Source organism: Camellia sinensis, chromosome 2 (assembly GCF_055761805.1).
Source record: "Camellia sinensis isolate YWXY chromosome 2, ASM5576180v1, whole genome shotgun sequence".
Lineage (NCBI taxonomy): Eukaryota > Viridiplantae > Streptophyta > Magnoliopsida > Ericales > Theaceae > Camellia > Camellia sinensis.
In genome coordinates this window covers 176,546,952-176,570,423 of record NC_138962.1, presented here as the reverse complement: position 1 = coordinate 176,570,423, position 23,472 = coordinate 176,546,952, and the positions used below count along the sequence as shown (strand labels likewise).

At 28.8% G+C, this 23,472-nt stretch overlaps 2 protein-coding genes across 6 annotated transcripts; both read left to right on the top strand.

Annotated features, from left to right (window-relative positions):
- Nucleotides 1-2,973: 2,973 nt before the first annotated feature.
- LOC114323349 (glutathione transferase GST 23-like) lies at nucleotides 2,974-4,821 on the top strand. The gene is made up of 2 exons (XM_082916244.1): nucleotides 2,974-3,374; nucleotides 4,263-4,821. Exons 1-2 carry the CDS (start codon nucleotides 3,060-3,062, stop codon nucleotides 4,632-4,634), a joined length of 687 nt encoding a protein of 228 aa, XP_082772370.1. The 5' UTR covers nucleotides 2,974-3,059; the 3' UTR covers nucleotides 4,635-4,821.
- Nucleotides 4,822-7,327: 2,506 nt separating this feature from the next.
- On the top strand, nucleotides 7,328-10,328 carry LOC114306204 (uncharacterized). 5 transcript variants are annotated; one of them, XM_082913629.1, is made up of 6 exons: nucleotides 7,328-7,599; nucleotides 7,762-7,836; nucleotides 8,528-8,838; nucleotides 8,937-8,998; nucleotides 9,085-9,149; nucleotides 9,885-10,328. In XM_082913629.1, exons 3-6 carry the CDS (start codon nucleotides 8,538-8,540, stop codon nucleotides 10,000-10,002), a joined length of 546 nt encoding a protein of 181 aa, XP_082769755.1. In that variant the 5' UTR covers nucleotides 7,328-7,599; nucleotides 7,762-7,836; nucleotides 8,528-8,537; the 3' UTR covers nucleotides 10,003-10,328. The 5 variants fall into 5 exon arrangements, 4 of the variants coding, with proteins under 4 accessions (XP_082769755.1, XP_082769753.1, XP_082769754.1 ...); XM_082913627.1 differs by having other exon boundaries at nucleotides 7,329-7,599; nucleotides 8,534-8,838; XM_082913628.1 differs by lacking the exon at nucleotides 7,328-7,599 and having other exon boundaries at nucleotides 7,609-7,836.
- Nucleotides 10,329-23,472: the final 13,144 nt, after the last annotated feature.

Genomic DNA, 23,472 nt, shown 5'->3' with positions numbered 1-23,472 from the left:
CGTAAATTCAAAAAAAAAAAAAAAAAGAAGACAAAAATACACCTCCTCAAAAAAAAAAAAAAAAAGAAATTACCATTTGCCTTGTAATTTACAAATAAATAAAACACATGAAAACCCATTTTTCAAATATAAAAACAAATTAATGTGTATAAATTAAAAAATGAAAAGAACGTATATTAAAAAAAAAAAAAAAAACAAGAACAATACGCCTCATTCAAAAATATTTAAAAAAAAAACATAAAAACATAAATTACCATTCGCGACGTAATTTAAAAATAAATAAAATACATGAAAACTTGTTTTGGAAAAATAAAAAAAAGTTATTGTATACGAATGAAAATAAAAAAAAAATATAAATTAAAGAATAAGAACTAATTAATGTATTAAAAAAGAAAAACAACAAAAAAAAAGTTTAAAAAAAAAAATAAATAAAACATCAAAAAAATGCCAAATCCAAACCCAACAGGAAAAAAAAAAAAAGAAAAAAAAACAACAATCCTCATGTCCAATTACGCAGCTGACGTGGAAGACCATCAATTTATTTCGGCGTTGACATGTAAAGCACATGTGAAGGGTAGTTTGGTAATTTATCATGAAGATACTTCATCAAAAAGTCAAAAATTTAAAAAAATCAAAAAATTCTTTTCAAATTAGGCTTTTTAGTCCTAGGCTAAAATAGTTAAAAAAGTCAAAAAGTCAACCCACTTCCCAAACGGAAGCTAAAATATTAAATTTTATTATGTTAAGGATTCCAAATATATTATTAAATTTTTTATCAAATCTCTTACATGGGTGTGAGATTCATACCCGTGTGATTTATGTGGGACACAGCGAGAGATTTGATAAAAAATTTAATAATTCATTTAGGATTCATAACAATTTTTTTTAATTATCAAAGTTAATGATTAATTGCTAAATTAATATTTTCAAAAGTTAAAATTCTCACTCCTACACACTGCAAACCCTCCAAGAAAAACTCATTCTCCTATTCCACTCCTAAAATAGAAACGCAACACGTCTCCCTCAAAACAAAATTTGGTGATCGAAGAGCTAACCCTCTACTAGGTACCTTGCATAAACTATGATGTAAAAGCACATGCTAGTAGCCAAGAGATAAGGATGTTTCACCATTTTGTAAATGAAATCGTATTGAAATGTATTAAATTATTTTGAGATATGTAAGAAATATCTTAAAATTATATATATTTTAGTATTTAGGCCTGGTTTAACATTTTAAGAAAAATCTAAAAAGTCAAAAAGTTATCACTATTCACAAATTAAAAATATAAAAAAATTAATTTACATAATATTTTAATACAAACCAATCAGTTGACGTGACTGGTACTGCACTGGTGGAAGTGCACTTATTGGGCTGTCCAAGGAAAAAAAAAGAAAATTAGGTATATATATTCATTAAATTGAAGGGTAATATTGGGCCAGTGGGGGTCCATCACGGGTCTCGTTTTGATAATTTGAACCGTTCATTGCGTAGAACTCGTCGAGTACTATATGTTTGTAAAAACTCACGTTGATCGGATATCGCTAATTATATAATCAAATCAGTTTTGTATAAAAAATAGATGGTGTTATAGTAGAACGGTTGACAAAAAACGAATACGATCAGATAGCTATCGATATCCGATCACCGTGATTTTCTACAAGCATATAGTACTTGACGAGTTCTACACATTGACGGTTCCAATTAGCAAAATGGGACCCGTGGTGAGCCCCTAAGGGCCAAACAACACCGTCCAATTCAAGCCTGAAAAGGAGGCAATCATTTCCTATCTCCTAATCCACCCACTGCTCTGTCTGTACGGGCTACATTACTAACTTCTCCTTTACACTTATTTATACAATTTTTTAATACACATTTTTTTGTAAAAAGTCAAAAAGTTAACCCAAACATCCATATTTTTTTCATCAATTTTTTAGTCTAAAAAGAAAAAAAAAGTGTACTTATTTAGGACACTCCAAACAACCCCTTAATATTTCTCATCGATAATTTTTAAGATTGTCATAAGTAGAACCTTTATTTATAAAGTTTAGAGTAAGGCCAAGTTTGAGAAGACTAAATAAGTGCATTTTTTGACTTTTTTTTGTATTATGTGTAGAAAAAGTAGAGATGAGATGTTGATTGATGTGACTCAAAAAAGATAAAAAGATGAAATAAGTGCACTTTTTTAGATTAGCCAAACTTGGCCTAAATTACAAATATACCCTTTGAGATTTGCTTAAAATACGAATTATTCTATATAGTTTGGAAAATTATAAATAAACTTATCTGAATTATTAATTAAAATAAAATTTTAACATTATTAAAAACCGTTAATTAACTTGATGATTTATTAATAAAAAGATCTATTTGTTATAATATTAGAAACCTTAGGAGTATAATGTAATTTCTAGAATCGAAAGGGATAATTTATAATTTAAGTAAATCTCAGAGGTGTGTTTGTAATTTATTCTAAATTTTAAAGATTTTTTTGAGAGTTCATTAAAAATTTATCTTAATGGCTAAAAATAAGTCAATTAAAAAGATAATACTAAAAAAATTTAGTTCGGTATATTCATAATTTTTTGATTACTCTGGTGTCGTTTGGAAAGTGAGTTGGTTTTTTGGTTTTTTTTGGGAAAATGTTTGGTAGCTCAAAATTTTGTGGCTCAAATGACTCAAATCTGTCAAAACGACGTCGTTTTACACTCAAAATCTGTCAAAACGACGTCGTTTTGAGTGATTTGAGCTACAAAATTTTGAGCTACCTAGCATTGTTATTTTTTTTGACTATTTTAATCTGGAACTAAAAAATCTCGTTGGGGAATGACTTTTAGCTTTTTTGATTTTTTTAACTTTTTTGTAAGAGAAAGAATATAATAATTATAAGGTAAACGTGATATTTTATCTTATTAAGCTAAAAAATTTATTTTATTTTATTTTATTTATTTATTTATTTTGACTATTTTAACCAAAATATCCCAAAAAGTCACTTCCCAAACAGAGGCTCTATTAGTGGCTTTTTAGAATAGCTAAATTGACACAGTTATCCATCACAAAACATATGGCAGAAGAATTGAAGGTTTTCAGGACATGGTCAAGTCGATTTGCCTTGAGAATCATTTGGGCATTGAAGCTCAAAGGCATAGAAGAATATGAAACCATATTTGAGGATATTACCAACAAAAGTCCTCTGCTACTCCAGTACAATCCTGTCCACAAAAAGGTTCCAGTTCTCGTGCACAATGGAAAACCAATCTCAGAATCACTGGTAATTCTTGAATACATCGACGAGACATGGAAGCATAATCCCTTGTTGCCTGAAGATCCTTATGAAAGAGCCACAGCGCGTTTCTGGGCAAAATTCGGGGATGAAAAGGTAAATTCACCACTCCCTCACCCATGCCTTGATCTACTTCTTGCCCCTGTACTGAATCAAAAAATTTCAGTTAGTACTTCATCCTCTATTTCATTATTTTTGAAATAGCGAGACATGCACTGATGAAATTGACAAGGTAAGTGATCTCTACATAGATTGCCACTTTAAAGTGTAAATCATTTGTGGCTTTGATTATTAAAAACCTCAAGTTGATTGCCTATGTAATTCATTCTTAGACAAAGGGCATGTTTGGTACAACTTGTTAATCATAAAGCAAAAGGTAAAAACACCCTTTTCCTTGCTTCCCAATATAATCAGTTTTTTCAGCCCTCAAGCTAACTGCCTGTGTAATTATTCTTAGACAAAGGGCCTGTATGGTACAACTTATTAACCAACAAGCACAAGTTAAAAAGCACCCATTTCCTTGCTTTTCAATAATTATTTTTTTTCAATTTATATAAGTAATTTTTGTCTTATAAATTGTAAGTAGAAATTATATCAAATACTCTGCTAGAAATGTCTAAAACAATAATAAAAAAATTATAAACAAGTGCACAAGCTACATCAATCAAGGCTTCTGTTTTGGGCAAATTTGCTATTTTTTAGATTTTTTTTTTTGTTTTATTTTAGTTATCACTTTGTCCAGAAATTTCCATGTTTGTTGTTGTTCGTTCTGAAAAAGTTTCTTTAGGTTTCTAGCATCCAAATTTGAGCTTAATTTTCAAATTTGCTATTTTTAGTAACTTTTTTATGGCTAAGCATTTTTTGATGATTAATAGAGGGAACAGTTCTCTTATACATGTGTTCGTGTTTGTTCTTGTTGCAACTCTTGGTTCTACACGCTCATCGCAATCCTTAACTATTTCTTTTTTTCTTTTGAAATTGTAGCTTTTGAATTCCGTTTTCAATTTTCTTATTACTCAAGGGAAAGAGCAAGAGGAGGCCATTCCTCAAGTCATGGAGAACTTGAAATACATAGAAGAACAACTCAAGGGAAATAAGTTTTTTGGCGGAGAGACAATCGGATACACAGACATTGCATTTGGTTGGACAGCTAATTTGTTAAGTGTATTCGAGGAGGTTACTGGGATGAAGCTTTTAGATGAAGAGAAATTTCCACTGCTATCGGCATGGATGCAAAACTTTTCAGATGTTCCGGTAATCAAAGAAAACTGGCCACCTCGTGACAAGTTAGTCATCAAGTATCAAGCCACTCGCGAGAAGTACCTTGCAGCAGCAGCAGCAGGAGGACCTAAATGAAACAGTTACTGAAATCCCTTGAGTTCATGCAAAGCAATGTTTAGCTGAACTTTCAATATCAGAGGGTTGTGTCCTCTGTTTGGTAGTGAACAAAACTTGCATAACTAATAAATAATCAGTAATAAATTATCCTATCTACATTGTATTTGACAACATGAGTTCTAAATCCAACATGAAATTTCCTATACCTCTAAGATGTGATTTGTTCATCTTCCAGATTCTTTTATCACTTGCAAAAGACGCTAAATCTTTCAAAATGGATCACAAGTGCAATATTGGTGATAAAATGCGAAGTCAATTTTTTTTTTTTTTTTTTGAAAGAAAAAAAAAAAAAAAACGGAGTAATGAATAAACATAGATTTTAACAATTTTAAATAGATGTAATCTTTTAAACAACAACAGATCATACCAGAAGTTAAGTTGAAGACATCAAATCTTCCTTTTCTTTTCACAAATCAAAACTACTACTACTACTTTTGAGCAGCACATTTAAACAACACAAATGGATATGGTTTTGGACAATTAATAATAATGTAAGAATATTTAAAACTGAAATTTTAATAATGTATAAAGATTAAAGGAAAAAAAACTTTATACATACAGAGGCCAAGGTGATGAAAATGCATCATTGCCGACTTGAGTATATTACATACCAAGCCAAGCGAATCATGTGCAATCACCAAGGCAGAGAAAACCCAAACATGGAGTTAACATCTTAGAAATTCAACTTGAAAAAACAGAATGTCTTGCTGCAATGTAACTCATCCAATTCATAGTTCCAAGTCTAAATCTTTTACCCAGCTAGTGTCAAGCAAGAAAGGGTCTTCTTCTTGATCTTTCATCAGCTGTTCCATAAACTCTTTCGACCCAATTCCGAACCTTTCATCACATAATCCATTTTCTTCAGCAGAATTTGTGTCCATTCTCTTCGACAAATCCATGCACTCAATCACAGGGTCCTGAACATTTGAAGTCGAGCGAAGTATCCAGAAAATCAAGCAATTCATTCATGTCAATGCTTAAATTGCTCTCAGCGGATTGAATACCATCTTCGTATCTCACAGTAGGCAACAATGATTCAACTTCAAAACCACTCGTCATCAGCGTAGATCTTTCAAGGGGCCTAGTACTTTGTTCTTGCATTTGAATCTGATTTTGTCCCACCATGAAGCCAGCTTGTGCCACTGCTGTATCCTTGTTCAGCGTATCGAATTCATCGGATTGGACTTCCTGCTCTACTACAATAGTGCTGGTAGTCGCTTGTTGCATTGTTTGTTTGGAATTCAGGTAACAGAATTCACCCAATTGGTCATTAAGAACTGGCTCGGCTTGAAGAACCTCGCCATCACTTGATCTGGCCCGGTTTCGTCCTTGATCTTTTCACTTGATTAGGCATATGACTAAATCTTTGTACTGCACCAAAAAATAATTAACAGAAGCTAGTCAGAGGAAGTTCAATGACATATAAGGACTGAGAATTTTGAAAAAATAAGATAAACAATGTATAATCATTATACAGAACTTGACCAAACATGGTTAGTGTTCTACCTCTGAAAGCAAAAGAAAATAATACGACAGACTTTTCAATAATCAAATGTGAATTAAGAGAAGAAATCTTAAAAGCAAGACATTTAAATCATATATATAACTAAATGGAGAAAATAAAAGATAGTTATGATCCTAGTTGAAATATTGCATAACTCAATTACTAAATCCAAATTTTTTCAATTGAGTTTCAAACTGAACAAATGAAAACTAGAAAATAAAATGAAACAAATCACACAAAAACACAACATATATGTGCTTTGGCTATACCTTTTTTTGTTCAACGAAAATAAAAAACTTTATTAATGTGTCAAACAGAGTTATATCAATAAAGGGAAAGGAAAATTTTAATTTCCTCATAGCGAACCCAACTAATTCCAATTAGGTTGGCACAAAAAATATTGCGAAATCATATTCAAATACCTCCAAATCAAACAAGAAAAAAAAGGCCAAAGTTTACTAAACCAAGACTAAAAAATAGCCCCACTCCGGATGCCAAACACAACCAAAGCCGAGCCACCGACCCTGCCACAAACTTGCTAGAAACAGGAAACCACCACAATTGCAAAAATTGCCGTAGAGTTTTACTACCAAGGAAAGAAAAATTACAAATCCATACGTAACAAGAATTTGATCTAATCTAATAACCCTAATCTCCCAATTAACTCATTATATATATATATATATATATATATATTAAGATCCAAATACATTAAGAACCAAATTAGACCTAATGGGTCATAAGCACTGTTAGAAATTGGGCGTCTATGTGACATGACCCTTTGAACCTTTTGAACCTTATCCATGTAAGTTTGAATTTGAATTCAAAACTTATTTGGATAATCATTCAAGATATCTATATCTATCATATCAATAGATATGGATAGATGGATAGATAAATATTGGTTGTTATATCTGATTATATATTTTATATATAATATATTTAATAAATCAGATAGGTATATCAGATATACGTTATGTGGTTTTTACCTATAACATTTTTTCCCATACTCTCTTTTTGACTCTCTCCCAGAAAACAACGATCAAGCCATTTTGCACTGTGACGTGTGTGGGTGATACTCATTTTGTAGTATCACTCACTACAGGAAAAAAGAGTTTAGGCGACGTTTGTTTAGCGACGTTTTTTTAAACGTCACTTTTTTTTAACATTTAACGACGTTTTATAAAACGTCGCATATTTGCATAATAAAACGATACCGTTTTGTAATAGGAGGCGTTGAAAAACGCCTCCAAATGCGTTGTGATTCACGCGCCCCCTTTTCAAACCCTAATTTTGAATCTGAGACTCACCTAAGACCCAGATCTCAAGCGCGCTCTCTCGCTCTCTCTAAATCTCAGGGCGATTTCGAAGCTCCACCGCTTATTCATTCTCAGAGCGAGGTAGCGAGCACCAACGAAGGTGAGCTCCACTGTCTCTCTCTCTCTCTCTCTCTCTCTCTCTCTCTCTCAACCCTCTCTAAACCCTTATCAGAGCGATTCAGAGATTCATCTCAGAGATTTAGAGATTCATCTCAGAGATTTAGAGATTCAAAGCGATTTCATCTCAGTGATTTCATCGCAGAGCGTCAGAGATTCAGATCGGTCTCCACCATCTGCACCATCGTCTGCACCATCATCTGCACCATCGTCTACTAAGGTGAGCTCCACCCTCTCTCTCTCTGAAGCTCTTCCTTCCCGTCTGTGTGTGTGTGTGTGTGTGTGTGTGTGTGTGTCTGTTTCAGTGATTGATGAGTTGTATGTGCTCTGTTTCAGTAATTGTTTTTCTCTGATGAGTTATATATGCTCTGTTTCATTGCCTTTTCTTTGTTTGGTTGCTGAGAAAACTGGGGAAAAAATATTAAAGAATATAAACCTGGATTGTTTTCTTTTTTCATGCACTTGATTTTTCTATAATTTCAGTTCTAGCATTCATTTGAGATTCAAGCTTATGACTGATATCACTCCATCTCATATCGGCATTTTCCCCCCTCTCTTTATATAAATTTTTTGTATTTTGCAGAAATTTATGGATATATATTTATTGAAATTGAAATTATTAATTTTCTGTGTGTAATAGAGTTTGATCAATTGGTGATTTATGTATGGTTCTGTGTTTTCTACACTAATATGTCATTACAGATAGCTACTCATCTACTTCAATTTAATTTTTTACCCATTTGAATGAAATAAGAAATTCTTAGGCTACTTGAGATTGCATCTGGTAGATGCTTAGTTCAAGTTGATGATGTACAGGGCCGATTCATATATCAATTTGTAATTAAACCTAATTTATATGTATTGCTGCCTTTTAATCCTATATATTGGTGCCAACTGCCTGTACTACGAAGTTGCAGAGAGATGGAGTCCCAGTCCCTCAAGCTTCGCAACATTTTGGAGTTTCACAATCTCCCAATCTCGCCGACTCATCGGTTCTCACTCCTTGTTCACCCATGTGAACTCACTTCTCTCCCATCACTCTTCTCATCATCGTCGAATCCTTCTCACACTCGAATTCTTCACCAATTCAGTCGAATTCAAACAGCCCCTTGTTGCAAAGAACCTGTACATTTTCCAATCGACTCGGTGGAAACTTCTTCAAGCCATGCATTCCAGTCCGCGTCCAAGGTCGAAGATGATGACACCAATTCGATGCCCTCTGGTACTATTTCCCAACCCTAGACTCTCGATATATATACATATACAAATAAATGTGTGTCTGTAACCCTAGAATGCTTTAATATTTGGGTGATTTCGTAGACATTGGCTTGATTCAACGTGCTGCGTGGATTGGTTTGACCACCATCATGAGCAAGATTCTGGTGATTTTTAACGATTAAAACCACCTCAACATTTTGATTGTTCTTGCTTAATTTTTTGATGTAATTGTTATTGTTTTTCATCGCAGAGATTAATTAGGGAGATTATCGTGGCTTCAGTTTTCGGCATAGGTTCAGTGGCAACTGCATTCAAGTAACCACGCTTTTCTTTAATCATATTTCATGTAAATACTTATCACGTGTTTATTTGTATAGAGGCTAAGATCTTCGGCCCCCAAATTTCTCTGTTTCATTGTCTTGAACCACTTGTAAAGATTTGATTATGTCTTGAGATTCTTGCGAAATCCAACCGTTGCGAGTATCTTAGGACACGGGGACATGGTGGGTTTAAATATTCATATGTTGTTGGGTACTCAACCACCTTCCTGCAAATTTGTGTCCCTGGTAAATTGTACTTGTGATGATGATGTTTCCAGTGTTGTTTCTGTTGAGAATGAAGCCAGATTTTATTCTAGTTACATTCATTATATGTTCAATGAATTTACTCTCTGAAAATAATCGAAGTTATTGTGAGAAAATTATCTTTCAAACATGTTGAGGAGTTATTCCCTTTACAGAAAGAAATATTCTCATAATGGTTAATTCTGTGTAAAATTTTCAAGTATGCTTATGTGTTTCCTGGTTTTTCTGCATCACTGCTGGGTGGTTAGTTTTCCTTGTAATGTTTAGTGAGTTGTTTTGATTTCGGATAGTGCTTACATTCTATATAATATTATGGACAGTATCTGTCCTCTGAAGTAGAACACAAAAAAACATTATGCTTGTCAATTGTTTTGTATGCCATATTTACTTCATTGAGCTTTCTTTTTATATCTCTTCTTTTTGCATCTGTTTCCCCTATAAGTAACAGGTTAAACATTTCATGCAGGTGTAAATGGTCCCATCCATATTACTATGGCCACCACTCTAAGGTTGTGCATTCTATCAGTGCGAAAAGCACTTCACTCCTAACTTGTATGTCACATTCTGATCTTGTTGTAATTTGAGATATGAACTGTATCAGTTTTGATATTATGTCATTTACACCTCATTCATATATTCTTTCTGACCCAACGTCATAAAGTTATTTAATTTCATGAATCATGATTTGGGCACTTGTATATAAAGCCATGTGATTTTTGCAGGCTATTACAGGCAAGTCATACATAAATGGTTTTTTGTTCCTCTTTCATATTATGTTTCACATTTGTCAAGACCTGAGCCACAAGAAACGGGACTAAAGTATGTGCAAAAAGAATGTTTCAAGTCTTCTATGTCCATACTAGATTGTGTCACTATTTGGGACCTTTCACTGATCTATTAGAACGAAATTCCCTATGGTGCTTGCGGATAAATGGCGTCTATCTCCCTAGATACAATGATCTTCACAAATTATAGTAGCACTCCAAACAATTTGTTCGACGAACAAAATCTGTGTTTAAAACTCTCTGAATTTTTCTCTAAAATAATATGAAGAATAATTGATGCAAGAGAGCAAAAGGAAGGCAACAAAAATATTGAATTTCGGATTCCCAAAATTCTGGAACAGATTTGGTTTACATAGAGCCAAACAGGTGTGAAAAACAAACTGAACATGTGGGTTTTTTGAATGAACAAGTGCAACAGATAACTGCTGGGTAGTTTCTATCTGTTGGAAAACTACTGTCAAATTTGAATCTATCTAGCAGTTTTGAATCTGTCCGGATGCAAAAATTGTTTGGACAGTTTAACCTGTTTGGAAAAAATGGACTGGAGTAGGTAACATTTGGATAGAAAATTAAATTCAATTTTGACACAAAAATTTTCTCCAAAAAATTAATATTAGAACCGACCCGACCCGTAACCCACACCCGGCACAGCTCAGCCAGACGAACGGCGGAGGCGACGCGCGCACGTGTTGTGGTGGTGGTTTGGACTAAGGTTTACTTTGTCCATAATTCATCTCTTCTACAAACTTGGGGTGCCCGTTGGAGCCCAACCCAAGGTTGTACACTTAAAGCTTATATACTCACAAAAACTCTCTTAAAGTTTCAATATAGGACAACTCATTTTAATGAAACCCACATTTAATTATTTAAATATATCCATTCCGCGAACCTAAAAACGACGTTAAATTCTCATTCACTCATAAATGGTTTTGACGAACCATTTTCACTGTGTGACTTACCACGTGACAAGGATCACACCACCTCTTCGGACCCACCCTAAAAGACGTGTGGACCTCACTCAATTTTGGACTAAAAAATGACCCAAAATAAACCTATATAAAACTAATTTGCTAACATATTACCACCACCGCAACCATAGTACCACGTCGACCACCACCCCTCCATTTATATTTTAATAGTTTTCAGTCTGAAAAGGACAGCCAATTAGCAAATTTGACACCAAAATCACAATGGAAATGGCAAATCTTCAGCTTCATTGTTTTTTTATTTTATTATTTTTTAGATAAAATCAAAATTAATTTCATTAGATATCATTCTAATCCATATTTCACACATAATTGAAGAACTATTGAGTCAATAAATGGTTAATATATAAGATTTGGTTTTACTGTGAGTTAAAATTAACATATAACCTAAAATCTCATTTTGCTAAAAATATCTTAATTCATTCTTAAATAAAACCCACAACAAAATAATTGTTGTTTTGACAACAAAATTCAACAATATTCCACAACTGCCTTCTTCAAGAGTGCAGGCCAGCAAGGGGTGGCCACGGGTCTATTGACCCATCTAATCTGTCCAACTTAATTTTATTTTTCTAGGCATTGAGAATATTATTTTAATCCATAGAGTCGGATTGGACTAATATTTTTAATCCGATATATTAATGAGATTTATAATTTTGATCCACCCCGGTCAGGCCCGACCCAATCTTAAATTAAATAATCAATTATAATATATTAAAATATATATTTTTTGTTAAGATCTATACTTATCTTTTTTTATTTTATTCAAACTCCCATTTATTGTGATGTGTGATTGAATTTATTTAATAAATCCTTCAATTTATGCACTAAATTCTTCAATTTATAATGATATCAATATATTTATGTAATAAACATAATGTGTGATTGAATTTAATTATAAAATATTTAAATTTTTTTAACATATAAACTGATGAGTGGACTTGAAATTTATAATTAATTTTTGGACTAGACTTGGATAGATGTAGAGGCGCGATATTAAAACTGGACCAACCTTGAACACATATAAATTCTCTTATTATATACTATGGACCAAGCCTAAACCCGACCCGGCCCAAGTATATGCAACCCTAAGGCCACCACGTGAGTGAAAAACGTCACCTTAAAATGTTGGCAAAAATTTAAAACAAAAATGATGTAAAATAAATTCTTAATTAACAAACCCATGCAACATGTCCAAAGAGTTTGACAAAATATTCATGCCCTGACATCAATTCTCGATGGACAGCCAAGAATTTTGGGAGGTTTCATTTGTACTTTCGACTAAATGTGTTTTGGAAAGATGATTAAAAATTATTTTTTAATTTTTTTTAACTTTTTTATAAGAGATGAAAGAGGGTTAAAAGGTAAAAAATGACTTTTAACCCACTTTCCAAAATAGTCCAAAGAAATCTGCCACAACATAGCCTCCACAGGAGAGAAATGAATCAAAAAGTACAGTCAAACTTTTTGATGTTTTTTAGGAGTAAAAAAAAAGAGAAATAATTGTACAGTGGTATAGTATGAAAAATTAGAAAATTATGAAAAAATATATTATTTTAATTATTAACAGTATAAACTTTATTACTGATTTATAATTTTTTTTTTTACCACTACTGTGCTATTATTCTCCCTTAAAAACTAATAAGTTTGTGAAATGATTAAAAAAAAAAAATTATGAAGAAAAATTAACGTGCAATTTAACTTTTTTAATTGAGAACAAATAAATAATAACTTTTTAACTTTTAACCAAAAGTTAGCATTTTTGGTAAGTTTCAAATGCCTTTTTTTTAGGATGAATTACATTGATCTCTCTTAATATTTGAAAAGAAATATAATAAATATCATAATTTTGATTGGACTCTTTTAAAAATTTAATTCATATAACATTTAATTATATTTTTATTAATAATCCGTTAGTCACATGGATGTAAAAACAATATTATCATATCTTTTACACAAAAATCTTTATTTTCTTCTATTTATCTTTGTGTCTTTAATTACATTTTTTTTTGTTATGAATTAATTTGATTTTGTTTTTATTCAAATTGGAGTGAGTTTTGAAAAATCATTGAAAATAATTAACGATTCAGTGTTCCAAGGCCATGCTGGAAACATTTTCATGAGAAGGCCAGATGGGCATCTCTGGGCTTCAAATCCAAAACAGACATTGATTGGCAACTGTTCGACTCTGATAAATAAGCAAGCTGGCCCAATCCAAAATCACCCTTGAATGGGTTTGTTTGGTAATAGTTAAATAAACTGTTTTTTATGACTCAAATTCTATTACCGTGTCATGTCAAAAATTCTCTATCCTACACGCAATTGATACCAAATCCATATATAGTGAAGGTTGTAAGAGAGAGAGAGAGAGAAAAAAAGAGAGTAAATTAGACTGACGTTCCTAAGATTTTAAAAAAATTTAATAAATTTCAAAAGTGTAATATAATTACAAGAAATACTTGGCTTCTTTTTCATTAGAAATTTGTTAGTCGTATGAATGAAAAAAATGATGTTATTATCTCTTTTACATTAAAATGTATATATTTTACCTTATGTATCTTCATGTCTTCATTTCATTTATATTAGTTTTGATCTATTTAACCTTATTGAAAGATCGAAAAAATAAAAAAAATAAAAAAAAAAACCTTATTAAAAGCGAAGTTGGTACAAGTAAGTAAATAATGACTCAACAGAAGTAACAAGTCACTACTCACAAAACTATGTTAGCTAATTTGTTAATTAGTTCACTGAAAATATTTTTCTGGAGTTTAGCTAGCTTGCTATGAATGCTCTAAATGACATAAATAATTATTAAAATTAACAAATCACTATTAAAGATGAAATTAATAAACAATGAGAATATTTTTCTGGAGTTTAGCTAGCTTGCTGTGAATGCTCTAAATGACATAAATAATTATTAAAATTAACAAATCACTATTAAAGATGAAATTAATAACCAATGAGAATACTATGTGTTCCACGACTTAAACTTCAACGATTCATTACTGGAAAAAACTATGATACACATCCCCTCAAAATATGTGTACCATATGCACTTTATAATTATAAAAGAAAATGACATAATTTTATATTTTATAAGTCCTAATTAAAAGTAAATAAATAAAAGTCATAATCAAATACAAATGAGACATAATCAAAGATCTCAAAATAAAGTTATAATTAAAGAAAAAAATTAATCGTAACTAAAGATACATATGGTAAGAGGTGTTCATAATAGAATTCTCCCTCATTACTAACAAAATACAAATGTAAAGTAATAATACCTAATTTATCTAGTACATGAATGATAATAAATCATGAATTATACCGTGTGTCTTATCTATCTATATATTATATAAGGAAAATAGAGTTTCTAGTGAGGAGGGTTGTGAGAGTTACAAAGTCTTATTTCACAATTGTTAATTTTTGTGATTTTAAAAATAATTCTATTGGCTAACAAGGTAATTATAGATTAAAGAAAACAAAAAAAACAAAAAATTACCTAAAATTTTGAATTACAAGTTCCTAAAATCTCTCCTATAATATTTCTTTCTTTTCTAAATCTCATCTCATAACAAAGTAATTATACATTAAAAAAGCGCTATACATTAATACACACACACACATATAAATCTTATCTCATAACAAAGTAATTATATATTTAAAAAAAAACACGTGTTAGATTAAAAAGAACGTAAAACCATAATTGCTAATTTTTATAATTTTAAATTTTTTTAAAAACAATACTATTGGCTATCCAAGTAACAATAGATTAAAAAAAAAAAAAAAAACATAACAACCTTCAATTGCTAAATTTTGTAATTTTAAAAATATTTAAAAATAATATTATTGGCTAACAAAGTAACTATAGATTTTAAAAAATAAAAAATAAAATTTGAATTATAAGTTCCTAAAATCTCTTCCCTAATATTTATCCATTTCCTAAATCTCACAATCTATCTATCTATACTGTATATTATATCAAAGTGACTTTTTAATCTTAGAGGCTCTAAGTGTTTCAAGGCCTTAAATCTAATTTTTTGAATTTTGAATTTTTATTAAAAAAATTAAAACCGCTATTGGCAATTCCAACGACATACATATTAACTTTCGAAATTGTTTAATACAAATATATTGCCGATCAATACACCCCCAACCCCCCTTCCCAAAAAAAAAAAAAACAAAAAAAACACACATAATTCTCAACCCTCCTCACCCTCTCAAAATAAAGCTTTATTTAAAAAGAAACATAAATCTCGCAATCTTATCTCTCCTAAAATAAATTTAATGAAAAGAAAACTCTCTCACCTCTCATAAAATGTATACTATTAATATTTTTCACAACTGGTCTAATCTATATAAACCTAAAATTAAGACTAAAATAAAATAAAAATTAAACATTTTATCTAGATTCTCTCTCTATTCTATAATTAAACACAATTTTATTCCCAAATAAATTTAAGCATATCTGTACTATATTTAAATTTTTTATATAAATCTCATAATCTATTATTTTTTTTATAATGATTTTATATAATTTAGAAAAGGAAAGATGGAAAAAAAAAAAATTTGTGCACTTTTTATCTAACCAATTTTTTCTCTTACCTAAAAACTCTAGCCATCATACATTATAATTTTTTCAAGCCATTCATGTCTTTATCGTCCTATAAATATTACATTCATGGAATGATGAAACTCATTATTTTTTAACTTTCTTTAGAAGACTTAGAAGACAATTTGGAGGTTAGTTTATGTTTAGTCTATTATATTTTTTAAACAAGCTATTTCATCCTTTAGGTATTTTCTTCTTCTTCTTCTTCTTTTTTATTTTTTTATTTTATCTATGACCATTTTTTGTTTTTGTATTTCACATTTTGTGTGTCATTTCTCCTTCATCTCTGCCAATAATTATCTGTTTTTTGTTTATAACTATTTCTTGTTGGTTAATGTTGTTTTAGTAGAATTTTTATACTAAAATGGCTTGATAGAGTCATTTGTATAATAAAAAACGTATCACTCATTATAAAGTGATAGATTAAAGTCCAAACAAAATCATTATTAATAAGGATTTTGTATTGATTTTATGTTTGTATATCATTACTTTTTTTAAAAAAAAATTTACTTTTAATTTTTTTTGATATCATGATATAAATTAATTGACAGTTAGTGCAAAGCATTACTTGAAAAGCATATAATAATTTTTCAAAGCTATAAAAAGAAAAATATTGTTTTAAATTTAATTTTTCAAAACTATTAAAGGTGTTAGTCAATTATTTAATTATTTATCTTTAATATATGCAGCTCATCTCTTCCTTTATGGTACTTCTTTGTCTACTCTACAGTGAGTTCATTTGTTTTTAGAAAAAAATCATATGTAATTTAAAATTTTGAATCTTTTTATATAGGAAGTTAAAAAATAAATTTTGAAATTTAAAATATAGCTATACAAAATCATGTCCTTTTAAATGTAGGTATATATATAATTAATTTTAATCTACCTATTACCTATCCTTATTTATATTATTATATAAATCAAAATGTTGTACAATAATTGAAGTTGAAAGTCCTAATCTATTTTCTTTTCAAAATTTAAAATTGTTAAAATGCATATGCTGCAATATTATTAATTTCTTCTTATTATAAATTTTATTTTAAATCTTATAAGATTTGTTCAATGACTAATATTCAATTTTTGCATAAAAATTTCAATATATTCATTCCAAAAGTTAATATAGCAAATCTACAAAATCATATTTTAAAACTCAAAATTATTAATTTTTTTTATTTAAATAAGCATGTTAAAGCATGGCCGGACCTGAGATTTAGGGTGCCTGAGGCGAATTTCGAAAATGAGATCCTCTTACATTGAAAAAAAAAAATTATAGATAAAACGATAAGTTAAAATTTTTTTATTTGTTTGTAACCACAAAAAAAATTTCTTGCATATATAATTATTAAAATTATAAATAAAAATTTACTTTCATATATTAAGATAGGAAGCAATCATTACAAATACTTTAAAAAAAAAAAAATCTAGTCCTGCTGTGTTTTTTTTAGCCCCATGTTCAATTGGGCCTATAGTATTTGGGCCTTTTTTTTTTTTTTTTTTATCTAAAACACAAAATTATATTTGAGACCCCTATTTTCAGCCCAAATTTGGGGGCCCAAGCGCAGGCCTCTCTTACCTGCCCTAAAGGCCAGCCCTGTGTTAAAGTATAAATATATATCCAAATACAATTATACTTATTAATAAATACGGCATTAGTTTTAATTGTAATCACATCATTTTAAAGTCCTAATTCATTTTTAACTTCTTTTTGATATTTTAAATTACATGTTATGATAATTTTTTCTTACTCATTAAAATTTTAAAATCTCTTTAATTATTTCCCTTTAAAAAACCAATATGACAATTTTTTAAAATTCATATATTTTTATTATAAAATAGTGAAGTATTAAAACTATGTCATTTTTTTTTTTATAAAAGAGCATAATTTTAATTTTTTAATTGTCAACACAACAATTTTAATCTATGTATATTATATATTATAGTAAATAAACATTTGAAACAAAACTCTTAAACATATATATAAAATTTTATTTACGACAAACAAAATACAAAAAAATTATATATAATTATTATATTTTTAATAAATAACATATTATTTTATTCTGTACATAGCACGTGTGACATGCTAGTACTAATATAAGTGAGAGAAAGAAATAGTTAAGTAAAAATAATTATAGTACACATGCTTAAACGATACACGCCATATGCCCTTTTTATAATTACACCCTAATGATTCGTAATAAAGTTAGAATGATTTATAACTTTTCTCATCATAATAATTTGTAACATTTTAATATTCCTAATATAACCACAATAATTTATAAGTAAGTCTTTTATTATCAAGCATCTTTATGTAACATAACCACAATGATAAGGAAATGTTCATCGTCGGGTTCTTTTTAAGTTAAAGAAGGAAAGGCTAAAGAAAGAAGGAGAGAAAACTTTAGACAAATTTGACTAGCAATTTCAGCCATACTTTCTATTTTTTACTAATTAAAATATAAAAAAGATAATTTTATATTTTGTCTAAATTTTTATTTTTTATTTTTTTTATCTATGTACTCTAACGCTATTATATTCTTACCTATTTATACATACAAATTGTTTAAAAAATCTCTCAAAACTCTTAAAATATAGTTATCTTGAAATTTTTTTATTAAAATAACTATTGTAATACCTACACCGTTGGATTAACTAAAATATGGTAATACTAGTTATAATAATTAATAAATCTCATTTAAAAGGTCCGTTAGAAAAAATAACAGAAATTATGAGTTTTTATTGATAAATCCGTGCTCTAACCTAATAAGTTTATCAAGAAAAATTATAACCTAATTAGTCCTATGTATTTATACTTTTATTCCATGCGGTATTTTTTTTCCTGATTTATATTATTTGTTGGACTATTATACCCTTATGTCTATTGTTAATATGTATTATATAGAAAAATGATATGCATATTTTTTTTTTGTTGCTATCTCTATTTTGGTAGTTATCATTATTCACGTTTTTTTTTTCTTTTTGATCAATTTTATTTACATTTGTGATATTGTTTCATTATGTTAGGGTTTCAAAACTCTCGATTTGATAGGATTTAGAAACTCTAGTTTATAAATGGTGGTGAAATAATATTATATTTTTCCATTGTTGTGGTGCAACTTTTTGTTCCTCCATTGCTACCATTATTTCTATTTTTTTGTCAATTAGTGTGAATGTTCACATTATTTGAACGTCTGATAAATAAGTGTTGGAATATAGATATGGATATAATTATATATTTTGCAAGATGTAAATGTTTATATATTATTGGTTATTTATTATTATACTTATTGTTTGAACAATTATTTTTTGTTACCATTAAACAATTAAAATAGTCATTTTTTTTCTTCCAATTTTGTTTCATGTTGCAGTGTGAATGTTCACATTGGTATGAATTTAGTTTTTCTAAGGTTAGTTGTATGTTAATTGTAACTTGTGAACATTCACTTTGCATTTTTGTGTGAGTTTTTTTTAAAATTTTTTTTTTGAAAGTTAGTTGTATTTTGTTATTTTTTTTTTACTATGCTTATTGGTTAAACAATCATTTTATTACCATTGAACAATCGAAATAATCGATTTTTACTTTTTTCAATTTTATTTTATGTTTTTACGTTGCACTGTGCTTGTTTACACTGGTATGAATTTATTTTTTTTTTAAACTTGTTGTATATTAATTGTAAATTGTGAACATTTATATTGTATTTTGGTATAAGTTTTATTTTTTTGAAAGTTAATTGTATGTTTGTTGTTTTTGTTACTATACTTGTTTGTTGAACAATCATTTTTGTTACCATTGAACAATTGAAATAGTCAATTTTCACTTTTTGTTAATTTTGTTTTATATATGCAAGTTGCAGTGTAAATGTTTACATTTGTATAAGTTATTTTTTTAAGACTAGTTGTCTGTTTATTATAAATTGTGAACATTTACATTTTATTTTGGTATGAATTTTATTTTTTCGAAAGTTAATTATATGTTTGTTATTTATTGTAAACATTCACTTTGTACTTTAGTATGCGTTTTATTTTTTCGAAAGTTAGTTGTATGTTTATTATTTACTATGAACATTCACATTGTATTTTGATTTTCATTTATATTTTTTGTTGCATTATTTTTAAAATTTTCAAATTAGAAAAAAGTTCAAAATTCATAATTTGAAATTTTCCTATGGAATGAGGAAGAGATTTTTTTTCTTAGAATAAGGGAGAGATTTTCTCCATGGAATAAAAAAAAGATTTTTTCTTTAGAAAATGAAGATTTTCTCCATAAAATGAGGAACTATTGTTATGTATTACTTTCAAAATAGAGACATGTACAAAAAATTAGAAATGATAATTTTGTCATATTACATTAAATAGGACTTAATGAGATACTCAAAAAAAATATATATATGGATTAAATGGAATAAAACATTTAAAAATAGGATTTATCAAAAAAATGTCCTTAAAATTATTGTTGGCTAAATGATAAAAAAAAAAAAGGAAAAGAGAAAATAATTAATTATTTAAATAATATATTTTTGAAGGGGAGTTGTGTATTTAAATATAATATACAAATAAAAATATAAGAAATTTAGCTGATCAAATTATAATTAAGAAAAATGCTATCAGCTCCAAATTGTTTATGTGAGATATTTAGTCATTTATTTAGTAGAAACATTACTTTATAATTAAACTATATATGTCTTAGAGCTTATTTGAGAAAAAGGTTTGGGACTAAAATAATCATATAAAATAAAATAGGCTATTTTAGTCAAATACAACAAAATATTATCCAACCCATAATCATTTTATTTTTTTCTCATAAAAGTTAAAAAAACTAAAAACCTATCTCAACACTTTCTAATCCCAAGTTAAAATAACTAAAAAAATTTAAAAAGTTAACTAAACATCCCAAACGACCTCTTGTATATGTTCAACCCAGAAGGCCAGAAGGGGCTAGGGTCCTTCCCCAACCCTTCTCTTTTTGAGAAATTATCTTATTTTTTAAAAATTTCATATAATTGTATATATAATTAATCATAAAAATTTCATATAATTGTATATATAATTAATCATAAGCGGTTAAATAAATAATTGTATATATAATTAATCATAAAAATTTCATATAATTGTATATATAATTAATCATAAGCGGTTAAATAAATATATAATTTTAAAATCAATAAAATAGTAAATAAATTATAAAATATTATTAAACGGAAATACTTTTCAATTCTATTAGACAATTTCTACTGCTCTTGAGATTCACAACAATGATGGAAGCAGTCAATTTTTAAATGAAAATGGAATATTTGGGGCAAAAAAAAAAAGTATTGACGTTAGTCTTCCTTCTCTAATGGACATGGATTAATGAAAATTATGAGGAGACAAAAACTGCTTTTGGAAAAGAACAGGGAAAATTATATATACCCTCAAGGTTTAGTAAAACTATAAATGTTTCTTGAAGTTTGAGAAATTACAGATACTTTCTGAAGGTATTATTTACATAACAAATTAAGAGATAAATTGTTATGAAAATATAAATTTTAGGGGATAATTTGTTATGAAAATATAAACTTCAGAGGGGTAATTGTAATTTTCGAAATCTCAGGGGTATCTCTAATTTAGCTAAATCTCAAGAGAGGTATATGTAATTTGCCCAAAAGAAAAATGCGTGAAAGTACTAATTAGTGCTATCATTAATGATGTAGTAGTGAGTCTCATCCATTGGCTCCGTTTAGTAAAACTGTGGGAAAGTGATTATAACTTATAGTCTAATAGCTTATAACTTATAACTGTGAACATAAGCTGATTTTTTACTTATAAATTAAGTTTCTCCTCCCCCACTTAAAGAATAAATTGATTTTTGCTTATAAAAAGTTATAAACTATATTATTAAGATGAACCAAATGCATCAAAATAACTTAAATTAAATTAAAAATTAAAATAAATTAAAAATAAACCCTACTAAACAGGACTATTGTTACGGTGCTATTGCGCCTATTTTTTTTTTTTAATAGATGTCAATTCATTCGTACTAATTTAGCACAATACTTGTAGTGAACTCTACCATTTGTAGGTTGGAAAATTGTTTGAATTGATATGTAGCCCAACAAATTTGACTAATGAAATGAACCCACCATTGGTGACATATGCTCTGACGATGATCACGAAAGTGCAGTGCCTTTAGTCTCCAACAAATTTGACTAATGAAATGAAAGCACCATTGGTGACATACGCGCTGACGATGATCACGAAATGTGGTGCTTTTTAGTCTCCTCTATCCAAATCAACGTGATTATTTTGGAAAGATAGTAGAAAATAATTTTTTAATTTTTAATTAAGGTCTCGTTTTAGAATAAAATTTTTTAGTAATTTTTTGATTTTTTGGTTAAAATGTGATATAAAAAAAATTAGTATGTTTAGAATGACTTTTTAATTTTTTACAAAAAGATATGTAAAAAGTAGAGAGAAAATAGAATCTTTGACTTTTTGGTATGGGTTGTTGGTTTTTTGATTTTTTTAGTGACTTTTTGACTAAAAAAGTCACTTATCAAACGAGACCAAAGTTTTTGGATTTTTTAAACGAATGATTTAGAAAGTTGGTAAAAAGTTATTTTTGACTCTTTTAATTAATATTTGTTTACGATGTGAAATCATAATGAAATGATCAAATTACCGCAATTTAATTTAAAATATTTATAATTTCACCCATATAACATATTTTGACTCATGAGGAATAGAATTGTAATTTCACCAATGGTTAAAAATCTTTTTATACAAAAAAAGTTAATTTTTAACTTTTGCTACAAATTCAAAAAAGTAGTTAAAAATAATGTTCCCAAAAGAGGCAAAAAAAAAAGTTAAGAAATAAGAAATTTAAAATTAAAATTTATCAAAAAAATTGATGAATGGTTCACATTTAATTCTTAAATAATGAAACTTACATCTAAGATAAATCTCTAACACATTGGTCTGTTTTGATAAGTGAGTTAAAAGTCACTTTTTAGTTTTTAACTTATTTTGGATTATATTTTTTTTCATATTTTTTAAAAAAAGTAAAAAAAAAAAAATCAAAAAGCCAAATTTTAACTATTTTTCCAAAACACCTCATACTATATTTTCGAAGTATGTTTTTAATAAAAAAAAAATTCCAAATTTATAGAAGTGCTGTTTGTACTATACATATTATCACAAAAGCAATCTAAGGTGGTGTTTGGAAAGCAAAACTGGGACTAAAATAGCCACGTCCGGACAAAATTGGCTTATTTAGCCACATGGAGACAAAATAGCTTTCACGGGTTGGTTTGAAACCCTTATTGGGGTAAATTTACCAAAATACCCTGAAGAGTTCCCTCTGATTCTGAGGGACAACGCCTCATCACACACACAACCTTTCCAAACGGCACACAACAAGCGTAATAGGCGAAACTATATACCAGCGGCGACCACAACATCTGAGCAGCTTCGCAGAGGCAATTGGCACCAGAGTATGCATCCGCGGTGGCGAAGAAGAACGAACCCTCTCAATCCACATCGATCTGCAGGTAATGCTTTTATGGCCGTTCTGATTTCGTTTCCCTTTTCGCATCTGTGTGGCCCCTGCTTCCGATCTACTTAGGGTTGGGTTCATTACGGGTTGGGTTCATGACCGATCTGTGTGTTGACCGTGGTACTTGGGTTGATTACGGT